The sequence below is a fragment of the Ceratotherium simum genome, chromosome 14, assembly GCF_057802395.1.
Source record: "Ceratotherium simum simum isolate JZ-2026a chromosome 14, ASM5780239v1, whole genome shotgun sequence".
Lineage (NCBI taxonomy): Eukaryota > Metazoa > Chordata > Mammalia > Perissodactyla > Rhinocerotidae > Ceratotherium > Ceratotherium simum.
This window is the reverse complement of record NC_141913.1, coordinates 56,180,208-56,200,965: the sequence shown is the minus strand read 5'-3', so window position 1 is coordinate 56,200,965 and position 20,758 is coordinate 56,180,208. Positions and strand designations below refer to the sequence as shown.

The following is a 20,758-nucleotide window of genomic DNA, read 5'->3' as shown; positions in this document are numbered from 1 at the left end:
TATTTATGAACCAATGATCAGACTGAAAAATAAGGAAGTAGGTGGAAACAAACTAAAACATTAAGAGAATGGAAGGAAAAAACCAAAGAAGAGATTGTGAAAATATCTCTGTAGAGTAGAGATTAAAGTTGTGGGTGATGAAGGTAGCAGTAGGGCAGGTGGAGTTAAAACGTTTGTGCCCCTCAGGGATTGGCTTCCACACGTGTTCCCATGGACCCTTTATTAATGTGCTAGTGTAGTACTCCCTACCCCTAAATTTGGTGATTTAACACCATAGAAGTTTATTTCCTGTTCACCTTTGGGGGCCCAAGGTCTCCAGGTAAACAAAGACTCTCTTATCAAGCGCGACATTTCAGGGGCTTAGAGATCCCCTTCCAGGAGCCGAGGGCAAGGCCAGACCGCTCTTTGGGTGAGGTAATTCTCTGTTACACAGAACTTAAAATAATTGGACTTAAGTGTTTGTTTTCATTATTTGATTAATTCTACTCCATCCCACCAGACCATAAACTCCATTAGGCAGAAACCCTGTCCATTGGCTGATCTTTTGTATCTCAGAACTTCAGAGAGTACCCTGGATATAAATATGCTCAAAATGTATTTATTGAAAGAAGTAAGTGTAGAGGAATAACCAGATTCTTGTGCCCCGCACTAAATCTAAAAAGATGCTAACCTTATATAGCAGAGGAGGAGATGCATAAATATGTGTTTTACGTATGCCACTCTAGCCTCTTACTGGGGTTGTGACTGTCCCTGAACTGACAGCCCCGGATTGTGATGCGGATTGCGTTGGCTGGGAATGAAGGAACCAAGGAAAGACGTTATGTAGTGTCTAGCTGTTCCAAGCTTTCATGCAGTGACAGCAAATGGGAGAGGGAGAGAGTTCGCCTGACCTTTCACACCATCTTGGAGTAAATATTAATCCTCTGAAGATGATATATATTAGTAATATTGCAGTAAATTCTTGCTTTCTGTTAGATTTGGCAAGCATATATTGAGTGTCATCCGTGTGCCTAGGAAAGGTGCTCGGCTGTGGGAACACAGCAGCACACAGCACAGACAGGGCACTGCCTTTCCAGAATTGGCTATGCAATTGGGAAGAGAGACCTTACCAACTATATTATTAGCTGTAATAAAGCAAGATCAATGTTAGGATGGGGGACTTCAGGGTGACAGGACACAGCAGGGTGACCCAGCCTTGGCTGTGGTAGGGAGGCCTCCCTGAGTATGTAGGTTTTAATTGTTGTCTTATAAGTAGTACGTAAAACCTGGAACTTGGATTGTTGCTTAAAATGTGCCCAGTTTCCATGTAGTTCAAGAGCCTGTCAGAGGAGTGCTAGATAAGGTTGTCTCAGCATCTGACACCTCAACACCCTTTGTCCACTTGACAGTTTTTCTATTTTGCCATTTCATTGTCTAATGGCTTGTGTTATTTTAATCTTTTCTTTTTCTTTTTTTTTTGGTGAGGAAGATTGGCCCTGAGCTAGCATCTGTGCCAGTCTTCCTCTGTTTTGTATGTGGGATGCCGCCATAGCATGGCTTGATCAGCAGTGTGTAGGTCCGCACCTGGCATCCAAACCTGCGAACTCCAGGCTGCCAAAGCAGAGTGCGCAAACTTAACCACTGTGCTGCTGGGCTCGCCCCATTTAACCTTTTCTTGCAATCGCCCACCCCCCCACTCAACTGACCTTAATTCTAATCCATTCCAGATAAAACAGAATTTGATGAGAATCAAAAGTATTTGCATTTTCATATTCAAGGGGAATCATTTTGACCCCTAATGTAAGAAGATTTTCATACAGTGTCATGATATCACGACTTTAGTTATTAGTGTGATTACTCTCCTGGAGGTTTGACCTAATGTTTGGACTCCGTTCATGGGTCTTTTTATATTTGAGATAGATTACTAGACTTGGAGGCAGGAGTTACAGATTTAATTTGCCGATTAACTTATTGAAGTTGACTATGATATTAGTATGACACTGAAGTTCACAGTGATACTGACTGTGAAGGTGATAGTCTCAGTGAGTCTGTTTCTTCATTTGTAATTATTGATTATTCTTTATTTCTGATGTTTATTTATAAACATAAAATTGAAAGAATAATTGTAGTTATACACTAAATATTTTAATAGGAAAAGTAAAATGTCATTATTAGTGATGTCAGGGTAACGTGGCTAATTATTATGTTGATATATAATAATTGTGATGATAGGCCTTTATAATTTATACACATTTGTGTATTACAGAATGTTGACTTAAATGCTTTGTTTCTCCAGGGTCCGTTCGCTGGCGTTAAAGCTGTTAGCATGTCATCTTACACGGGAAGAAGGGGCTGATACAAAGCGCCCTTCAATAGATGCCAGAGTTCTCTCCAGAGTTACTAACTTGTTTATTGTGAAAAAACCTATTGAACTCAAACTGGATGACAGAAGAGAACTGATTATTAAGGTGACTATAACTTTTTTTCCCCCCCCAAAGCCCCAGTAGATAGTTGTATGTCATGGCTGCACATACTTCTAGTTGCTGTATGTGGGACGCCGCCTCAGCATGGCCGGAGAAGCAGTGCGTCGGTGCGCGCCTGGGATCCGAACCCGGGCCGCCAGCAGCGGAGCGCGCGCATTTAACCGCTAAGCCACAGGGCCAGCCCACTAGAACTTTTGAGTTTATTACTGTGTGGTTATTTGATACATTTGTGTATCAGGTATTTTATGTTACATTCTTCAGTTTGTGTCATGCACCAGAAAGGGCGAGAAGTGGAACCTTCAAGTATGGTAGTTCCTGGCTGATTTAAAATTGTGTTCTGGCTTTATCTGGCTTCTGGGTACATTTACTTATTGAACACATGTTTCTTGAGTGCCTTCTATATGTCAGGCATTATGTCCCTTTTCAGTTAGTATATACACTGGAAATGCAAATTAATTTGAATTGTATCTTAAATACAACATAAGGCTAATCTAGTAGAAAGAAATGCTGTGATGACTCTTAAAAACAAATATCACTGACATAAAAACTGTTGAGAATTCTTGTTCTTATGTTGGAAATTGCCTATAATAGCAAAAAAGAAAAGTTCCTATGACAAAAGTTTTCAGCTTCTTCATTACAAGAGGGAAAAAATAATAATATAGGAGGAAAAGGCAGTTTCTCTTAAATGTTGTAGTGGTTCTGAGATTTTGTCTTTTCTAAGTCTTTGGCTCCTTACATACCTTCAGAAGTGTAGCATCCATTTCCTTGTCTTTGTCCAGGACTGTACCCAGATCTTCCTGGACTGATGCAGGGTTAGATAAAGAAAGCTGTCTGTTGTCTTTATTGGTTCATTCCTGTGTTCTTTAGCTTCTCCTGTGTCTTCAGGTGTGCAGTCTCTCAGTTTGTATTGAAGTGTAGACCCGCCCCCAAAGCCTGTGGTAGTACTGTAGAGCCACATGTAATACAGTGGATTTTTTTAATGAGGAAACACATTCAGTGTTCTTCTAGCCTAGGTGTTTGGGGCCATGTCACAGCCCTGGCAGGAGAATTGGAGAATCTTCTGCCAGCCGCATACCAGGTCCTGTTGGGGACTTCCTGAGTACTAAGCCACTGGTAGTCACTCCTGTGCCCTGTGTGTGGTATGGAGGAAGGCAGGGAGTGGGGGTTCTATGTGAGTCCATGGTAGGGTAGCAGAGAGCAGTGGGTGGGAGAAAGGAGGAGTGTCATCTTCGTTGTTTTTCTCTCCCCTTTTCCGTTGTGTTTTGCCCCCTCAGACTCAGTCCTGGCATGAAGTGTGAGTCAGGGCCCGGTGTTGGGGTGGCTTCATTGGAATGCTGGACAGCAAGTCCCAGAGGGCTGTCTGCCCTGTGGTCTCTAAGAGGGAGGAAAGGGAAAGGCCAAGGGACTTCCCTCTGTGGCTTCTGGGAGCCCCAGAGAACTCCTGAGTCACATGTTGGGTCACTCTTCTCAGGTTAGCCGGGGTCTACCTGCAGAGGTGTTATGTGATTTGGATGTTTTCTGTGAAATTCTTGAGGTGGCTGATGGGTTATGAATGACTTCCTACAAAAATATACATTAAGAAGAGAGGCTTCTTTGACATGATGGCACTTTGTTTTAGATCCTAAGTTCCTCGCTGACCTAGTACATCATTGTTGCAAATTTACATGTAAATATCTCAATTACTGAAGTAAGTTGACTTTTTGAGCTTTTGTTCTTATTGTGTGAACTATAAACTTTTACTGGAGAATTGGAAGTAGATGAAATTTTTTTCTTTTTTGGTTTTCAGGTGGAGACTGTCGAAAAGGTGTATGAAATCTTTATCTCAGATGATATGGATCTTGTTTTGAGAAAGTCAGCCGCAGAGCAGTTAGCTGTGATTATGCAAGGTAATGTCTTTTAAGGAAAATGATTGCTGTACTGCTGATAATGGAATTTTAGATTGCCATGTACAGCAACATTAGGGGTTGGCAAACTATGGTTTGTGGGCTAGCTCTGGCCTGCAGCCTGCTGTTGTATAGCCTTTGAGTTAAAAATAGTTTTTACATTTTTAAAGAGTTGTAAAAAAGCCAAAACAAAGAATATGCAACAAGCACCATATGTGGTCAGCAAAGCGTAACATATTTATTGTCTAGTTCTTACAGAAAACGTTTGCTGATCCCTGATCTAGATTATCATTATTTGACCTGTAGAATATCATTTGATAGAATTATCTTCCTTCTGAAATAGTGATATAATTCTAACAGTAAATTGCATGTTCCTTCCTCAATTTACCTAGTACATGATATTTTCAGTTTGTTCCATCTTGCTCAGAGAAATCAATCAAACAGTACTTTGTTGGTAGGTAAAAATAAAAGTAATGCATTGTATGTATTTTCTTTAAAGGTTTATTTTTAGAAAGAACTAGTAAAATTTACTGTTAGCTTTGTTCGTAATGCTGTTATTCCATAGGCATCCATTCTTTGGGTTATTTTTAAATTTTTCCCTCTATGTGATGTATGTAATTTATCTTTAGTATTTTAGAGAAATCACTTTGCACTTACATAAAAAGGGTTTTTCTAGCTTGGAAGATCGGGCATGGTTAATATTCCTATCCTGACATTAGTGGAAACTGGGATGAGTGGGTAATTTGAAGAAGCATAATCAGCATATTTGTGGTTTTAATAACAATAATACAGACTATAGAAAATAAGGCTCTAGAAAATTTGGAGAGCCTTGGCTGAAAAGATCAAAAAAAAAAAGGAAAACTTTTAGACAGTGTTCTTTCAATGTTTTTAACATTTCAAAAATACAGCTTATAATTTTGCCCTATATTGGGGATAGTAGAAACTACTTTTTTTTAAGTGAGAGCTAAGGATAATTACAGTGATAGCCACTAATTCGGTATCAGTATGTATATTTGTATTTTTTTCTCAGTGAGAATATAAGAGAGCAAATTAAAAAAATTTGTCTGCAGGTTGCAAAATACTTGTAACTAATCTATAAGCAACTGGAGTTTTTGGCACTAGTAATATCCTTCATATATATGTGTGTGTGTATGTGTATGTCTTAGTCTATTTGGGCTGCTATAATAGAATATCTTAGATTGGGTGGCTTATAAACAATGGAAATATATTTCTCACGGTTCTGAAGGCTGAAAGTCCAAGATGAAGGCACCGGCAGATTCAATGTCTGGAGAGGGCCCCCTTCTTGGATCATAGATGGCCATCTTCTCCCTGTGTCCCCATGTGGTGGAAAGAGAGGGCGAGGGGGCTCTATGGGATGGATGTCTTTTATGAGGGCACTAATTGCATTCATGAGGGCTCCACCCTCATGACCTGATCACCTCCCAAAGGTCCCACCTTCAGATACCATGACATTGCAGGTTAGGTTTCACCATATGAGTTTTTGGGGGACACGGACATTCAGACCATAGCAATGTGTACACACACACACACACACGTACGTGTATATGCTTATTAAAAAAGAGTTCATATTCTTCAGAAATATATAGAGTATGCGGCAATCACTTTCCCTTTATGTTTGCTATTAATAGCTTGAGGTTAGATCTTTTATTAATAGAAAAATGATCATGTTGTAAGCCATATTTACACATTCGCTTGTGGAGAATTTTAAACATTGAGGTGATGGATTTGGAAAAGAGAAGAATTGTCAATGAAACAATATAAAGAAAATAATTTGCCATGTACAAATAAAAGGATTCATTTGTATACTTAAAATTCTAATACTTTTCAGAGTATGAACTAATTCATTTATTTTTTTTAAATAGTTTTTGTTTTACATTACAGAAGTAAGATGTTCTTGTTACTTAAAAGTTTTCAAATTGTTCAGATATGTATATGTATAAAGTAAAAATTTTGAAGTTTCATCCTCTAATTTCCAACATCAGGTGTAACTATTTTTAACAGTTTGAAAGTTGTGTGGAGATCTGTTCTGTATTTTTAAAACTATAGAAAATGTTATTTAACTTTTAGTAACTTTCTTTTTTGGTCTGCAGATATTAAAATGCATGCTGTGGTGAAAAAGTTATGCTTAATTGACAAGATAATTGTGTATTTAAATGAATGTGTGGGTCAGGACGGTGAGGTAAGACTAATGTGTATCTAGACAGACTTTTACAGATTGCTGTTTTCATTAATTAGATCTGAAACTGAATTCAGCTGAATTTGGATAAGTACTTGGAGTTTCCATCCTGAGTTAACACCCACTACCTTGTTCATTTTTTTATTTCTAAAAGTGACGTCTCTATAAAGGAAAACTAATCTTAAAGTTTCTGTAAGACGTGTAAGCAGAAGTATATACAAAGCTTATTTTCAGAGGAAAATAATTCTTTTTTCTGCTGAGGAAGATTTGCCCTGAGCTAACATCTGTTGCCAGTCTTCCTCTTTTTGTATGTGGGTCACTGCCACAGCATGGCCACTGACAGATGAGTGATGTAGGTCCGAGCCCAGGAACTGAGCCCAAACTTAACCACTAGGCCACCAGGGCTGGCCCAGAGAATAATTCTTAATATTTATTTGCATTTTAGTTTCATATAATTTTAATGAAAAAGCATAGAATTTAGAATAAGACAATATTACAGTACATTTTATCTCACCTTAGAATTGATGAAAATGGAATAACTGTGTTTTCTCTCTCCTGGCCAGGGTATAGAATGTTTAATGCAGCCGTGCCTCACACTCTTGAGGAAAGTTCTTTCTGCTGACCCAGTCGTGCGTGTTTCCCTCTCGCAGCAGTCTTCTCTCTTGACCCTGTTGTTCAGAGGTGAATAAAATAAATTCTGATAATAATGAGATCAATCTTAAGCTTTAACTGTTTATTCTTTAACTGTGGGTAATATTAACTTTACATTTTACTAACAGAATAACAAAATTTGTTAGTGAATATGCCACTAAAAAAACCCATTGCAATGGAAAATGTTTAATACTTTAGTGGAAATTTCCTCATAATCCTGTTACTGAGAAAGGCTGAAGTCTCTGATTCTTCTTTGCACCTTAATGTAGTTCTGGTTTGGTGCTGAGACGGTTAACTCTTACCTAGAAAGAGAGGAAGCTGCAGCTGCTGTCATGACTGCCTTCTTTCCGGTATCTGTTTTCTCATTCTTGTTTGACTTGTGCCTTTAGGTCCTGAACCTGTGGTGTGGTATCTGATTATGTCATTACACTGACATTAAGAGTATAGACCCAATCTGTGAGGACTGGGAACTAGACCATCCTGAATGACTCTGAGCATTGATTTGTTACATTTTATAAAGTGTGATTTTTTTAACCCATTTCAGTTTGGTTGTAATTTAGTGGTGTGTTTAGATAGAAAAATTCCATATAATTTTGTTCTCTTCTCTCTTAACTGTTCTCAATACAGAGCTTGGTAACATTTTGTGCTATTTTCTTTCCTAGAAGTTTAGGCCACAGCTTTTAAATATTCCATCTTGATCACATGTCTCAATATGCTTAACCTTGTCAATTATCAGGCATGTAGGAGATAAATAATATTTGTGTTCAAAATATTATTGGAATATAGATTAGAATTTAGTCATTTTATTTTAGTGTTTTCTTTTCTTCTAATGGCTTCTGCTTGCCAAGTGAATAGGACACAGTTTAAGTAGCACTGGTAAAGGTCCAACCAGGTAAAGTTCTAAACAGACAGTATATTCAGGATCATAAAATTTTGAATACAGTGTAAAATTTTATAATTTTTTATAGATTAATCTGGAAGAGTAGTAGTTATGGATCTCTAATTTTCTTTAATCCTGTTAATAATTATCTTCCTATTAACCTAATTCAGTAGAATTTAGTCCCTAGGTTACCTTTTAATTTATAATTTTGATTTAAATTCTTCAAGCATTCAACTAATTTTAGCACCTACTAGATTCAGAGGCACTTTTTAAGGCAATAATCTGTACATAAAGTACATAATCTGTACCCATTGGTATTTAATAATTTTTCTATCTTATTGATGTTTGTGAAAGTTACTTCAGTGAGTCTGAAAATGAATTACAATATCTCTCATTAATGGATTTAGTTTTAGGGCAAAATTAGTTTTTTAGCTAGGCACTCAACCAGGAAAAATCATTCCTCAGCAAACATTTACTGAGGACATAATATGTGCCAGGTATAGCGCTAGGGCCTTGGGATATCTTGATGAGTTTGGGAAATGACCCTCACAGAGCTTACAATATAGTTGGAGGTTGTGACAAATAAATACATAATACAGCATAATAATACCTATAATAATGGGATTCTTGGTGCCAGAGGAGGTGCTCCTGAGTAGATCGAGTGGTGGAAAAACATCAGAGAATGCTTCCAGAAAATGTGGATCTAAACTGGAATTTCAGAAATGAGTAGGAGTTCATATACAGAGGGTTGATTTGCAGATAGAGGGAGCCGAGGTTTTGTGTGTGAGAGAGAATGGTGTGTTTGAGATGGTGGTTGGTTAGGGATGGCTGGATTTTGGGGCAGGGGGTGGTAGGGTCTGGAGTGAGGGAAAATGATGGGATGAGGCAGAGAAGTTCCCGCAGGGCCTGGTGTGTCCTGGTGAACAGTAGTGAGAAGCCATTGAAGGTTGTTAAACAGAGGAGTATGTGTTTTAGGAAGATCATTCTGTCCACATGTAGATTAGATAGAAGGGATACAATAATTAAATAATCTTTCAGACACACTGCTTTGAATTATAAACTTTACGTCATGACAGAATCCTACCCCATATTTTAGGGGTAGAAATTAACTTGGAAATCATTTATTATACCATTTTATAGTGAGGGAATTGAGGTCTAGAGAGATTTAGCAACTTGGCCATGTCATAACCAGATAATGGTGGAGTCAGGAGAAGAACCCGGACTTCCTTACTTTTGTTGCTGTTTCTGTTTTAAATAATTACAGAACTTACCCATCCTTATACTAAAAATTCAAACTATGTTAAACTGTACAAAGTAAAATTCTAAGAGTTTTTTCTTTATTTTTTCTTCTCTTCTCAATTTCCTCCAAGAAGAATGTACTGGGTATTATTTGGTGTCTATCATCTGGAATGATCTTTTCCATACACACATATTGCATTTTTGATACGGTCTACTTCAGTATTGTGCTCCTTCCTTTTTTTCCACTGAAAATATATCTTGAATATCTTTCTGTTATTACATAAGAGTCTACCTTCTTAAAAACACAAAACCAAAAAACTACTGTATAGTGTTTCTGAATTTCAGTTTGCCATGTCAATATAAATTAATAATTAACAAATTATATAATAATATTAATTATTAAATTATTAATATTAATAATTATAAATAAATATATAATAAATGAATTTTTAACTATGACAGTAATCATGTTGTATGATCATCTTATGCAAACACTATAATTGGAATTGCTGGGTCAAAGAAATTTAACAGGATATGGTTAGGTTGCCCTCCAAATCATTCCCACCAATGGTGTTTAAAATTGCTTATTTTCCTCACAACTTTGCTAACACTGAATCTGTCTCATTTTTAAAATTTCTTTAATCTTATCAGTGAATGTCTCATTATTATTTTCTATTTCTTTTATTTTTAGTGCAGTTGATTCTCTTTTCATGTATTACATATTCAAATTTCTTATTCTGTGACTTGCCTAGTTTTCTGTTAATTTCTTTTTAGTGACTTGTAGAATTTCTTTATATAACAAAAATGTAAACTTTTTGCCTGATTTTATATTAAGATTTTCTTCCAACCTTTCTGTCCTTTTTAATGTATTTATTATTATATCTTTAACCTTAAATATTTTATGGAAATATATAAAGCTTTTCTGTCACAGCAACTGGGATTTTCGTCATGCTCTAAAAGGAGGGCCTCCTCTGATTCCAAATTCCCAATATGCTCCTGTACTTTTCCTAATATGCTTGTAGTGTTGTTTATAAAGTTTAGATCTTTAATCTATCTAGAATTAATTTTGGTTTATAATGTAAGGTCAGGATCTAAGTCTATTTTTTTCCATATTGTAGGCAATTATATTGCAACAATTTCTTATGTATTAGGAAATATTATGGCTCATTCTATCTTTACTGATATGAAATGTCTACTTTATCATAAATTAAATTCTTACATATATCTCAGTTTCTTTACCTTTTAGTTCATTGCTATTTTTAATCATACCATTTTCTCCTTTTCTTACAATTAGGAAAAATGTCTTTCAAAACTAATTTCTTGTTGCTGCCTCCCTGGATTTGCTAACTCTGTATTATGTTGTTATTCCTGCCTGATTGGTACAACCATCATACCTGTTTGGTTAGAATTTCATAGGTTTCAAGCATTGAGAAATTGTAGCATTGGGCGCATTATGGAGGTGAAAACTGAGGCTTATTAATGTTAGGGGATTTGGCCAGGCCACTTAGCGAAATGGTAAGTGGTTCAGAGCACTTTCCTTTTCTGTTATCTTGCTGTAATAAACAAGGTACACAAACCGAAACATAACACCAGCACAAACACCATGTTTTAAAGTCAAATCCAAGTTCTATGATTGTATGTTTACAGGAAAGGGCAGAAATTATCAAATAAAGAGACCTTCAGTGAGCAAACTTTAGCTAGAGTTAAATGACTTGGCAAAACCTTCTTAGAAGCTGGATCAGTTTGCTTCTTTGATTAACTAAAACTAGACAGTATTTAGTGAGTGGATCTGCAGGTGTGGTTCCTGGACCAGCAGTATCTGTGTCCTCAGGGATTCACAGGCTCTACCCTAAAGCTACCAAATTAGAAGCTCTGTGTTGTAAGAAGCCTTCCAGATGATGCGTGTACATTTGAATGTTTGAGAGCCACGTTTTAATGATGTCAATTTATTTGGGTTAACGTAGCACTTCTCTGAGAATAGCATCTCTTCTCTTTGAGTTAAGATATTTTAAATTTGAAGTTCATTTTTTCTAGAGGTAAAAATATTTCATAGTTATGCTTTTTATTTCTCAGTTTCCTTGATATTTCATGAAGATTGTACAGTCGTGACTGAAGTTGGAGCATTATTTTGTCTTCTATTATTTGATGAAGTATCAAGAATGGATATGTGGTGAGCTATAAGAATTTTAAAAGTGTTTTACTCTTAATTGTTTATCTCAGGTTTCTGGTGCAATCTTATAGCAATGCATAGAAATTTCTGACTTAAGAAGCTTATGCTTTCTGTGGTAGATATGCGTAGTATGATTTTTTTGTTTGAGTAAGCAGTATTAAAAAGCCTAGTGACTCGAAAAGTCACCGTGAACTTTTATTTTTGAAATTACTAGGTGCAAAATTTAAAAATTACTGCAGTAATTTGTCATTAATACATTTTTTTAGTACACACTCTCAATTTTGTGTTTTTTCTTTAATATTTTATTAAGAAAAAACCTTTGGAAAGATGTTTAGGATGATAGTATGTGATTAACACTCACTTTGAGCAGGATCGGTAGGAGGGGGACACAGAGCCACCTGCCAGTACAGTGCCCCCATTGTATTAATCGTTAATTATGTGGACTTCCTAAAGAAAGGCATGATTTTCTCTTCATAAGCAAATCCAGGTAGTAGCAAATATGTTCACACTGTGGGAAATGATAGAACCAATTGCACTTCTTGATTTGGGTTTTAGTCAAGGAAGTGAAGCAAGTTGTATTTGTTAGAACTATGGTCTACTCAGTTGTTTCTTTTCTTTGTTTTTCTTTTATGAAATAGGTCTGTTAATCCTTCCAATAAACCTTCTTCACCATCAGTCTTCAGTTTGCCTGTTTCAGTTTTTAGAAGGTAAAGGATTTATTTCGTTGATTTTCTTGAAGGTAAAATATTGTAACAGAAAGAGAAATCAAAATCTATAATTTGTCACAGTTTTCTTCTAGCGTTTAAGGCACATGACTTTTAGTTTTTTAATGTTTCCTTCACGTGGTGTTTTGGAGAGTTCAGTAAGTGTATGTCCCCACAAGTTTTTAGTCTGATATTGTTCAAGTCTACAGAAAAGTTGAAAGAACTATACAGTGAACACTGCATACCCTTCAGCCTAGATTCAGCACTTGGTAACGCAGGAGTCTATTTGCTTTCTCTTTCTCTCTCTCTCAATATATTTATTTATTTATATGTAATTTTTTCCCCTGACTCATTTGAAAATAAATTTCAGACATAATTTTATTTCCCTCCTAATTATTCCAGCATATACTTCCTTAAATTAAGGACATTCTCCTACATAACCACTGTACCATGCATGATCATATCTAAGAAAATTAAAAATAATTCTGTAGTATGATTTGATTTCTCTAGTTATACCCAAAATATCTTTTATGGATTTTTTTTAAAATGTGGGATCCAATCAAGGTCGTGAATTGCATTGGTTTTCATGTCTCTTTGCATACATAAGATATGCAAATCATAAGAGTCTAGTCAATGATTTTTTCCACATTAACACACCCATGTAACTAACAAGCAGATTAAGATACAGAATATTATTACTAGCATGCCAGAAACCCCTTTCATGCTTCCTCATTACCTTCTACCACCCCACAAAGGTAATTTTATTTTAATTTCTATTACAACACATTATTTTTGCTGGTTTTTGAACTTTATAAATAGAGTGTATTCTTGTATGTGACTTCTTTTGCTCAACTTGGAGAGATTTGTCCATGTCATCACATGAAGCAGTAGTTGGTTCATTTTCATTGCTATGTAGTATTCCATGTGAGAATATACAGCAGTGTATTTACCATTCTATCATTGACGGACACTTGGTTAGTTTCCTGTTTGGGGCTATTCTGAATAAGTGACTGCCAGAACATTCTTGAACACATATGGGTCAGAGGATATTTATATGTTTAGCTTTAGTAGATGCTACCAAACACTATTCCAAAGTGGTTGTACCAGTTTGCATTCCCAGCAGCAGTCTAAGAGTACCGGCTACTCCACACTCTCACCAGCCCTTGGTATTTGCGTCACCCACTCTTTTCTTTCTTTCTTTTTTTTTGTATAAGCATATTCATAACAGTTTTGTGTATAGTGGGCAAAAGCTAGAAATATCCCAAATGTCCAACAACAGGGAGAACTAATAAATGAAGTATGCCATATTCATACAGTGAAACACTACACAGCATTTAAAAACTAGTCTTCACACAACAACATGAGTCTCATAGACATAAAGTTGACTGAAATAAGGCACAAGAGAGTATATACTGTAGATTCCATTCATTTAAAGTTCATCAACAGATAAAATTGATCTATGGTGAGAGAAGTCAGAATAGTAGTTATCTCTTGGAGGAGGGCAAGGAGAGTAATTGACAAGAAAAGAGAACAAAGAAACTTTCCATTGGGATGGAAATGTTCTGTATTTTATTCTGGGTGGTGGTTACACAAATGAATACATATGTAAAAATTTATCAGGCTATTCACTTAAAATCTGTGTATTTTTAAGGTAAGTAAATTATATCTTAATAAAACATTGATTTAAAAAGAACATTTCATAGCTTGGTAGATATTATTATATGCAGTATAATCATTTTCACTGCTATATAATATTCTGCTGTTAGACTGTATTGCAGTTGATTCATTCTCCTGTCAAAAGGTATTTGGCTTGATTTTGGGTTTTTTCTCTTGTATATACACCTGTAAATGTTATTGTATGTTTCCTGGTATATGTGTGCAAGAGTTGCTCTTGGATATATTCTTAGGAGTGAAATTCCTTAGTTGTAGATATCACCCACTCCTCATGGTCTTTAGGTTTGGCTAAACAATAAAGCTCACACAACTATGGTAGGCCGTACTTGGAATGAGATTACAGGTGTGGGTTCTGGGAGCTGTCTTAGCTTAGAAGCCCTGTGTCCCAATAGAAAATATGGTCTCTAGTAAGTGTGCCGTAGACATAGTTTCCAAGGCCCCTCCAGGCACGTCACTTACAAGAGCAAAGCACTCGGATGCTCAGAGCTGTGGCTTCCCATTATGCATTGACAGTTTATTCCCACACCTCCCAGTCCAGATGCAGGGATCATTTTCACCATAAGCAAAGCAGCTTAGTGAAATTGCTGACACTCCATATCTATTTGGCTGTCCTGAGGAAAAGAGCCAGAAAGTTACCTCAAGATCGCATTTGTCCATAGACAGAGAAGAACAGATTTTCTTACTGCTTTACTCACAGTAACGTTGTCATTTTAAAAGTTGTTTCTCATCTGGTGGATATGTAGTGGTTTCTCAGACTAGTCATGATGTATTACCCTTGGATTTTTATTTCCTTCCTTCTATGTTTTTTAGGCTTAATTTGCAGTTCATTTTCTAACTTTTTAAGGATTGACCATTGATTGATAGCCATACCTTTTTTCATTTTGTGCAAGTCCTTTCCAGTAGGCTTCTGTGTCCTTTTGATGTGGCTCCGTGAGTCTTTTAGTATTGTCTTGCTTTCTGGCACAAGCAGATGTCCAGGGTTCACCTTTGATTTCCCTGTCTTGGACCTAGCATTAGCCGTTTCTCTAAGGAGCCCTGGTTACTTCTGTGGAAAATTCCCGTGTTTAAAAAGTATTATCGTTACTTAAATTATTCAGCCTGATTTGTGTATAGAACTCTACCTTAGCCTCTTTCATTGAGATGCATGACGTGAAAAACACTAAAGGTCCCCTTAGAAATAATACCTGATTGTATTTGTCTAATATTAGTCACAAATTCATGAATTAGGGGTGTGGGATATGTTTTATTAGTAAAATTATTCTTTAACCTTTGAACTTGCTGGGCGTGGTTGTCTTCTTAAACACTGTTAAATTAACTTTGGTTTAAGAGATACTGCTATTGAATCTGTTCATAGATGGAAAAGTATCTCTGGGTTCTCTTGGTGACACATAATGATTGAGTTTATTGATGTTGCAACTGTGTTCTCACAAAATAATAAGTTGTGATTCTGTCACGTAGTGACCCCTGTGAATATAGACAATACATTTAGCCTCTTTAAGACTCATTTTGATCATCTGTAAAAGGGGTATCATAGTGCCATACCTTGTAACTGTGAATGAATGATAGATAACATACAGTCTCTGGCATAAAGCAGGCATTCATGGTTTAGTTGAACACCTTTTATGTGTGGTTCATTGTAGCCACAGGTCTTGACTTCAAGGGGCATTAGTTATCTCTGCAAACAACTCTAATACAACATAGAGTGTGATAAGTCTTCAGGAAAGAGTTTAATAAAGTGTTTTTGGGAGTTGAGAGGATGACAAAAGAATAATTGGAATAATATGTAAAGCATGATAACTGTTGAAAATAGGAGCTATGAGAGAGCTCTTTGTCTTACAGTGGAATGAAAGGCGTAGAACTAGTCCTTATTTGTGGCTCATCCTTTCGAGTGGCGGTTAAGACTTTAAAAGTTTGTAATTGTGTACCCTTTCTTTAGGTATCATCTACCAGTACACGTACTTGGCCACCATGCTGTGAGTCCTTACTCCATAGTTCTGCCCTTATCTGCTGATTGTTTGGCCCTGAAGCCCGTCTCAGATATGCTGCGAGTAGCTTGGAACCTGTCCTGGTATCATGGGAGTGACAATCTGTTGAAGGAAATGAACTCTGAAACTAAAATCCAAGAGTAAGTTGTTACATTTAGTTGAAAATCATTCACAGTTAACTAATTATAATGAATTAGTTAGGTTTTATTTTTCCTTTAGGTCAGGTAGCTTTTACTTATTATCATCTGATTCTACTTTTTCATTGAACAGTATAATTTTTACTTTGTTTTAAAGATTACGTGTGTTCATTACTTTTAACTATCACACAAGGAAATTTAAATTAAAAAGCATTGTGCTCTATGCTGTTTGAGCGATTACATGAAGTTTGGTGGGTTAATAGATGTAAATCACTAGGACAAGTGCTCTGGGTTGAAGTGAAGCTCGGTGAGTGTATGTGTGGATGTTCTGGTCATTACTGTGATGATGGTGATGATGACTTTTGAAAATCTTAATATTTTAATCTGTCAGTATTTTCTTATTTGAACGAAAATTATATTTCTGTAAGCAGGAAAATGTCAATATAAACACTGAAGATGCTAGTGTAAAACCCTAATCTTGATAGGTTTACTCCGGAGTTTCTTTTGGCTGTGAGTCAACCTTTAATTAAAAGAAAACAAAGATAGAACAAATTTTAGGAGAGAGTTTATGATAAAAGTAGATGTGAGCTTGTATTTAAATAGTTGTGTTGCTCTTCCTTATTTCCTTTTTGTTTAGGTTTTCAGGTACATTGCAGTTATCTCCCGAGGACACCCTTACTCTGAAGGTGACACACACGGCGAGTGGGCTGAGGGACTGTCTCCATTCCATCGTTCAGGCTGCAGCCCACAGGGACGTGAGGGCCGCTGTCACGAGGATGAGCTTTTACCTTCTGAACGACAGGTTGTCTTTAAAGGGTGGCGCTGGCCCGTGTGGGGTTACCTTGAAGGCCTTGGCTTGGCACACAGCACTAAACAGGTCAGTGTAAGCTCAAGGCCACCAGTTTCAAAGACCTGGATTAAATTGTATTTGGATTCACCTCCACACCTTTGAAAATAAAAGAGCATGTGTTCTTATTGTTGCTATCATGAGAGAAATGTTTTTTTAGAAGGAAAAACTCCAGAATTTTTATTATCTCTTATGAATATCTAGTAATAGCAAAAGAGGAACTTTTAACTTAATTACTGCATTTTGGAATTATTAATAAACATAATTTTTTAATATCCTATCATTGAAAATTTTGTTACCTCGCAAAAGTAAATGATTGAGATATGACATGGATGAACAAACTGAATGTTTCTTCTTGTCCATATTATAAATGAGCCAAGACCTCAGTGGATTGATTAATAGCTTTGCTACACCTGCAGCATGCTGTTTTATTTTGTTTTGCTTTGGTTTTGTTCTTAAGTAAATTATCTTATTTTTCTTTTTACTCTGAATTTCATGAAGTTGGTTGCCATGTAGATGTCCTTTAGTAGTTATTGGGAGGCTCTAGCTTGTAAATTTAACACTTTAACTGGTAGCAGATGGCTGCATTTGAAACAAATAAGACTGATAAGCAGCCATTGCCAGCAGTTCTATATTTTAGTCTTCATGGGACTTTAGTACAAAATGTCTAACTTTCTATTAAACATAAAGTGTGCAATTTTCAAAATGAGAGGTTAAATGAGTTTCCAAAATGTGAACTCCATTATTTAGTGCAGTTCTCACAATTCAGCTATCTAATTCAGCTTTTCCAGTGGTGTGCTAGAGCCAGCCAGTACTGCCTTGTGAGAGAGCTGATAGTGAAATCTTCAGGATTTTTGCAAGTTAGTTGTTAAACACAGCCATTCTTACAAATTAAATTACACAAACTTACAGTTAAACAAATCATATGAAAAATAAAGGTAATGATTATGCAAAACTCATCACTTCCTAATTATTTTACAACATTTTACTGTTATCTGTGCCCTTTAGGTTATTTATATCTATTATATCTTGTGGAAATGCTATATATAATGGTGTGCTACTTGCATCTCTCCACAGCTGTGTGTTTTGTTGGTGGCTTGCACTTGGCCATGGAGGGTATTTACACCTTGGAAATTGGGAACCACAACAAATCAGCTCCTCACTCCTCAGCCGGTTGTTAAATATTTATCAGCACACCACTTTAAAGAGCTGAAACCATGATTGTCATCTTCTTTATTGTAGATTTTTACAAGTGCTTCCTGCTTGCACTGAAGATGAGAAACTGCTAATAGATATCATACATTTTTTAAATAAGTTATTGAAGGAACAAAGGAAAAATTCATCAGTAGAACTTCTAAACTGGCTTCTAGAATTACTCCTTAGACATGTAAGTGTTGTTAAGGAATTTGAGTTTCAGGTTTGATAAGTGATTTATTTGTAAAAATCATTAATACTGTATTATGGAAAAGTGTAATTTTTATATAGCCTATGCTTAGTAAAGTAGTCTTCATGTTTTAGTGGATGGCTCATAGTAACATGGCCTTCCTAATATGATTGTGACTGTGCTTATTAAGTTAAAGGTCCACACTATGAATGGCACCTTCATTCTTGGTGTTTGACTAAACCTGTTCTATATGTGAGCTCTTTGCTGCAACTGTATTTTTAAGTGGGGATCTTGGAGCAGGGGGAGTGCAAATAGGAATGTGGAGAGGCAGGGAGCAAAGGCAGATGGAGGCAGTGAGGGGTACAGTGATGGTGAGACTGGAAAGAATGAGTCAAACAGTGCTCAAGCTTCATTGTAAGTTTACTGTGGTAATCACCCTTCCAACCTCCACCAACTTTTTTGGCTGACTGTGTTCTGAGAACTTGCCGAGAACCCAAGTTAGCTCACTATCTATTGTTGGTCTATCTATGTATTTCTTTTGAAAATACTATATGAATTTACTTAACCTAGGAAAGATAAACCTTTGCACAAATAATCATGAAGAAAAACATAAAAATTAGAAAAGAGGGCCTAAACTGATATAGTAGATAGAAGACCTTATAAAACAAATATGTTCCATTATATGTTAATACATTTGAAAGGCTTATTTAAAAACATGATTCTCTATAAAAATACAAAGTGCCCATATGGTGTAAGTTAGAAATTCTAATTGAGAATACTTTTTAAAGTGTTTATAGATTTAAAAAATCTGTATATTGTGTATATGAATATTTGTGTGAGTATAAAACTTGATTAGATGTTTATTACCTTCTGCCTTATTGTAGATTGGTGAAAATCAGGACTGTTTTGTTCACAGTTGCATACCCAGCATCTACAATGGAGCCTTGCACATAGTGAGCTCTCAGTAAACATTTAGTAACTCAATAGTAAACTTATGACATTAAGAAAGTTATGTCATTAATTACAAGAAAACACATAACCTTAATTTCATAACTTGTTAAAATTTCAAAACTTGTAACAAAAATGGAAGCTATGGACCATGTTACATATTCAAGTATACTTATATACTAAATTCCTAGAACCGTAATTGCTAAGTCAATTACACATCGCAAAGATACGTGTGTATATGTATTTGTATTGAGATTTTTTTGTTTTCGTTTTTTGTGAGTAGATAATTATTACTTTGAGTGAGATGATCTTTTCATGTTTGGGGGTCTTTTGTTTCCTTTTCTGTGAACTGTCCCTTGATGCCCTTGCTAGTTGTGCTCCACAGTTGGGTAGTTAGTCTTCTCTTACTCTTTGTTTTTTTTTTTGGTAACAGAGGAGCTTTTCATAAATTAGGGAGATTAGCCCTTTATCTGTGATAAGAGTTGCAAATGTTTTTTTCTTGTTTGTCATTTGCCTTCTGACCATTCTTATGGTATTTTGGACTTAATTATCTTATTTTCCTGTCTTATCTACCCCTTTCATCTCCTAGCTTTTGTTAGTTATTTCTACTTTTCATCTTTTACAATATTTAAATTGTGTTCCATGATTATAATTTCCACATTTAGTCATAGACTTACAGGGGTGTGTGTGTGTGAAAAACTACCCCTCCCCTGGGTTATTGTAGGCCTTCCGTGTGGTTGTGGTTCTTAGGACAATGCTACAGTGATCTTCTTAAGCTTAAGTCATATCATGTCACTCTTTTGCTTAGAGTCCTCCACTGGCTTGCTCTCTCATTCAGATTAGGCTTGCAGCCGACAGGGCTCTAATGGAACTTGATTCGGAATATCTCTCTGCTGTACTCTTGTTTTGTTCCAGCCACATTGGCCACTGGTTGTTTTTCAGATGTGGCACTCACAACTACTTTAGTGCCTTTGCATTTCCTTTTCTCTCTGCCTGGAACGCTCTTCCCCTGGATGTGTATGACTGACCACGACACTTACTCAGTGCTCTTTTCATCAGAGGAGCATTCTCTGACCGTTGTATCTAGTGTGGCATCCCTCCATGCCTGCCTCTGCCTTCTTGTCCCAGTGCATATTTCTTCATTGCACTAATCACTCCCGCCTGTGGAGTATCTGTGTTCCTTTTCTGTCTGCCTCATGCCGCTCCACCCCACTAGAGTACGGACTGCATGAGGACAGGTTGTTTGTTTTATTCACTGCCGTATTATTTTTAGGTAGTCATATTTATAGATTTCTTTCTTTATAGATTATAAATTATGTATCTTTTTGGAAAGATCTTCTCTACTACAAAGTTTTGAGTGAACACTTTCATGTTTTCTTTTGTAACTTTTAAGGTTTTATTTTTTACATCTTTATTCATCTAGAATTTCTTTTGATGTAGATTATTTTTTTGAATGGTTAGCAGTTTTCCTATATCATGTATCTACCCCTGATTTGAATTGACACCAGGTTTTAAAAATCATGAGCTGGCTCCCTGTATGTACTTGACTCTTTGATTGGACTTGTAGTGTTTTCCTTTGATATGCCTATATTTTTTG

The 20,758-nt window shown here is 36.1% G+C and overlaps 1 protein-coding gene across 3 annotated transcripts in view; it reads left to right on the top strand.

The window, feature by feature from the left end:
* Positions 1-20,758, top strand: part of RTTN (rotatin) — a 160,209-nt gene that overhangs the window by 41,687 nt on the left and 97,764 nt on the right. For all 3 annotated transcript variants that reach the window (XM_087439327.1, XM_087439328.1, XM_087439329.1), the window contains exons 18-26: positions 2,276-2,447; positions 4,249-4,348; positions 6,457-6,545; positions 7,106-7,223; positions 11,386-11,482; positions 12,121-12,189; positions 15,797-15,985; positions 16,620-16,859; positions 18,072-18,216. In XM_087439327.1, coding sequence (XP_087295453.1) covers positions 2,276-2,447; positions 4,249-4,348; positions 6,457-6,545; positions 7,106-7,223; positions 11,386-11,482; positions 12,121-12,189; positions 15,797-15,985; positions 16,620-16,859; positions 18,072-18,216 — 1,219 coding nt within the window. The remainder of the gene's footprint in view (positions 1-2,275; positions 2,448-4,248; positions 4,349-6,456; positions 6,546-7,105; positions 7,224-11,385; positions 11,483-12,120; positions 12,190-15,796; positions 15,986-16,619; positions 16,860-18,071; positions 18,217-20,758) is intronic.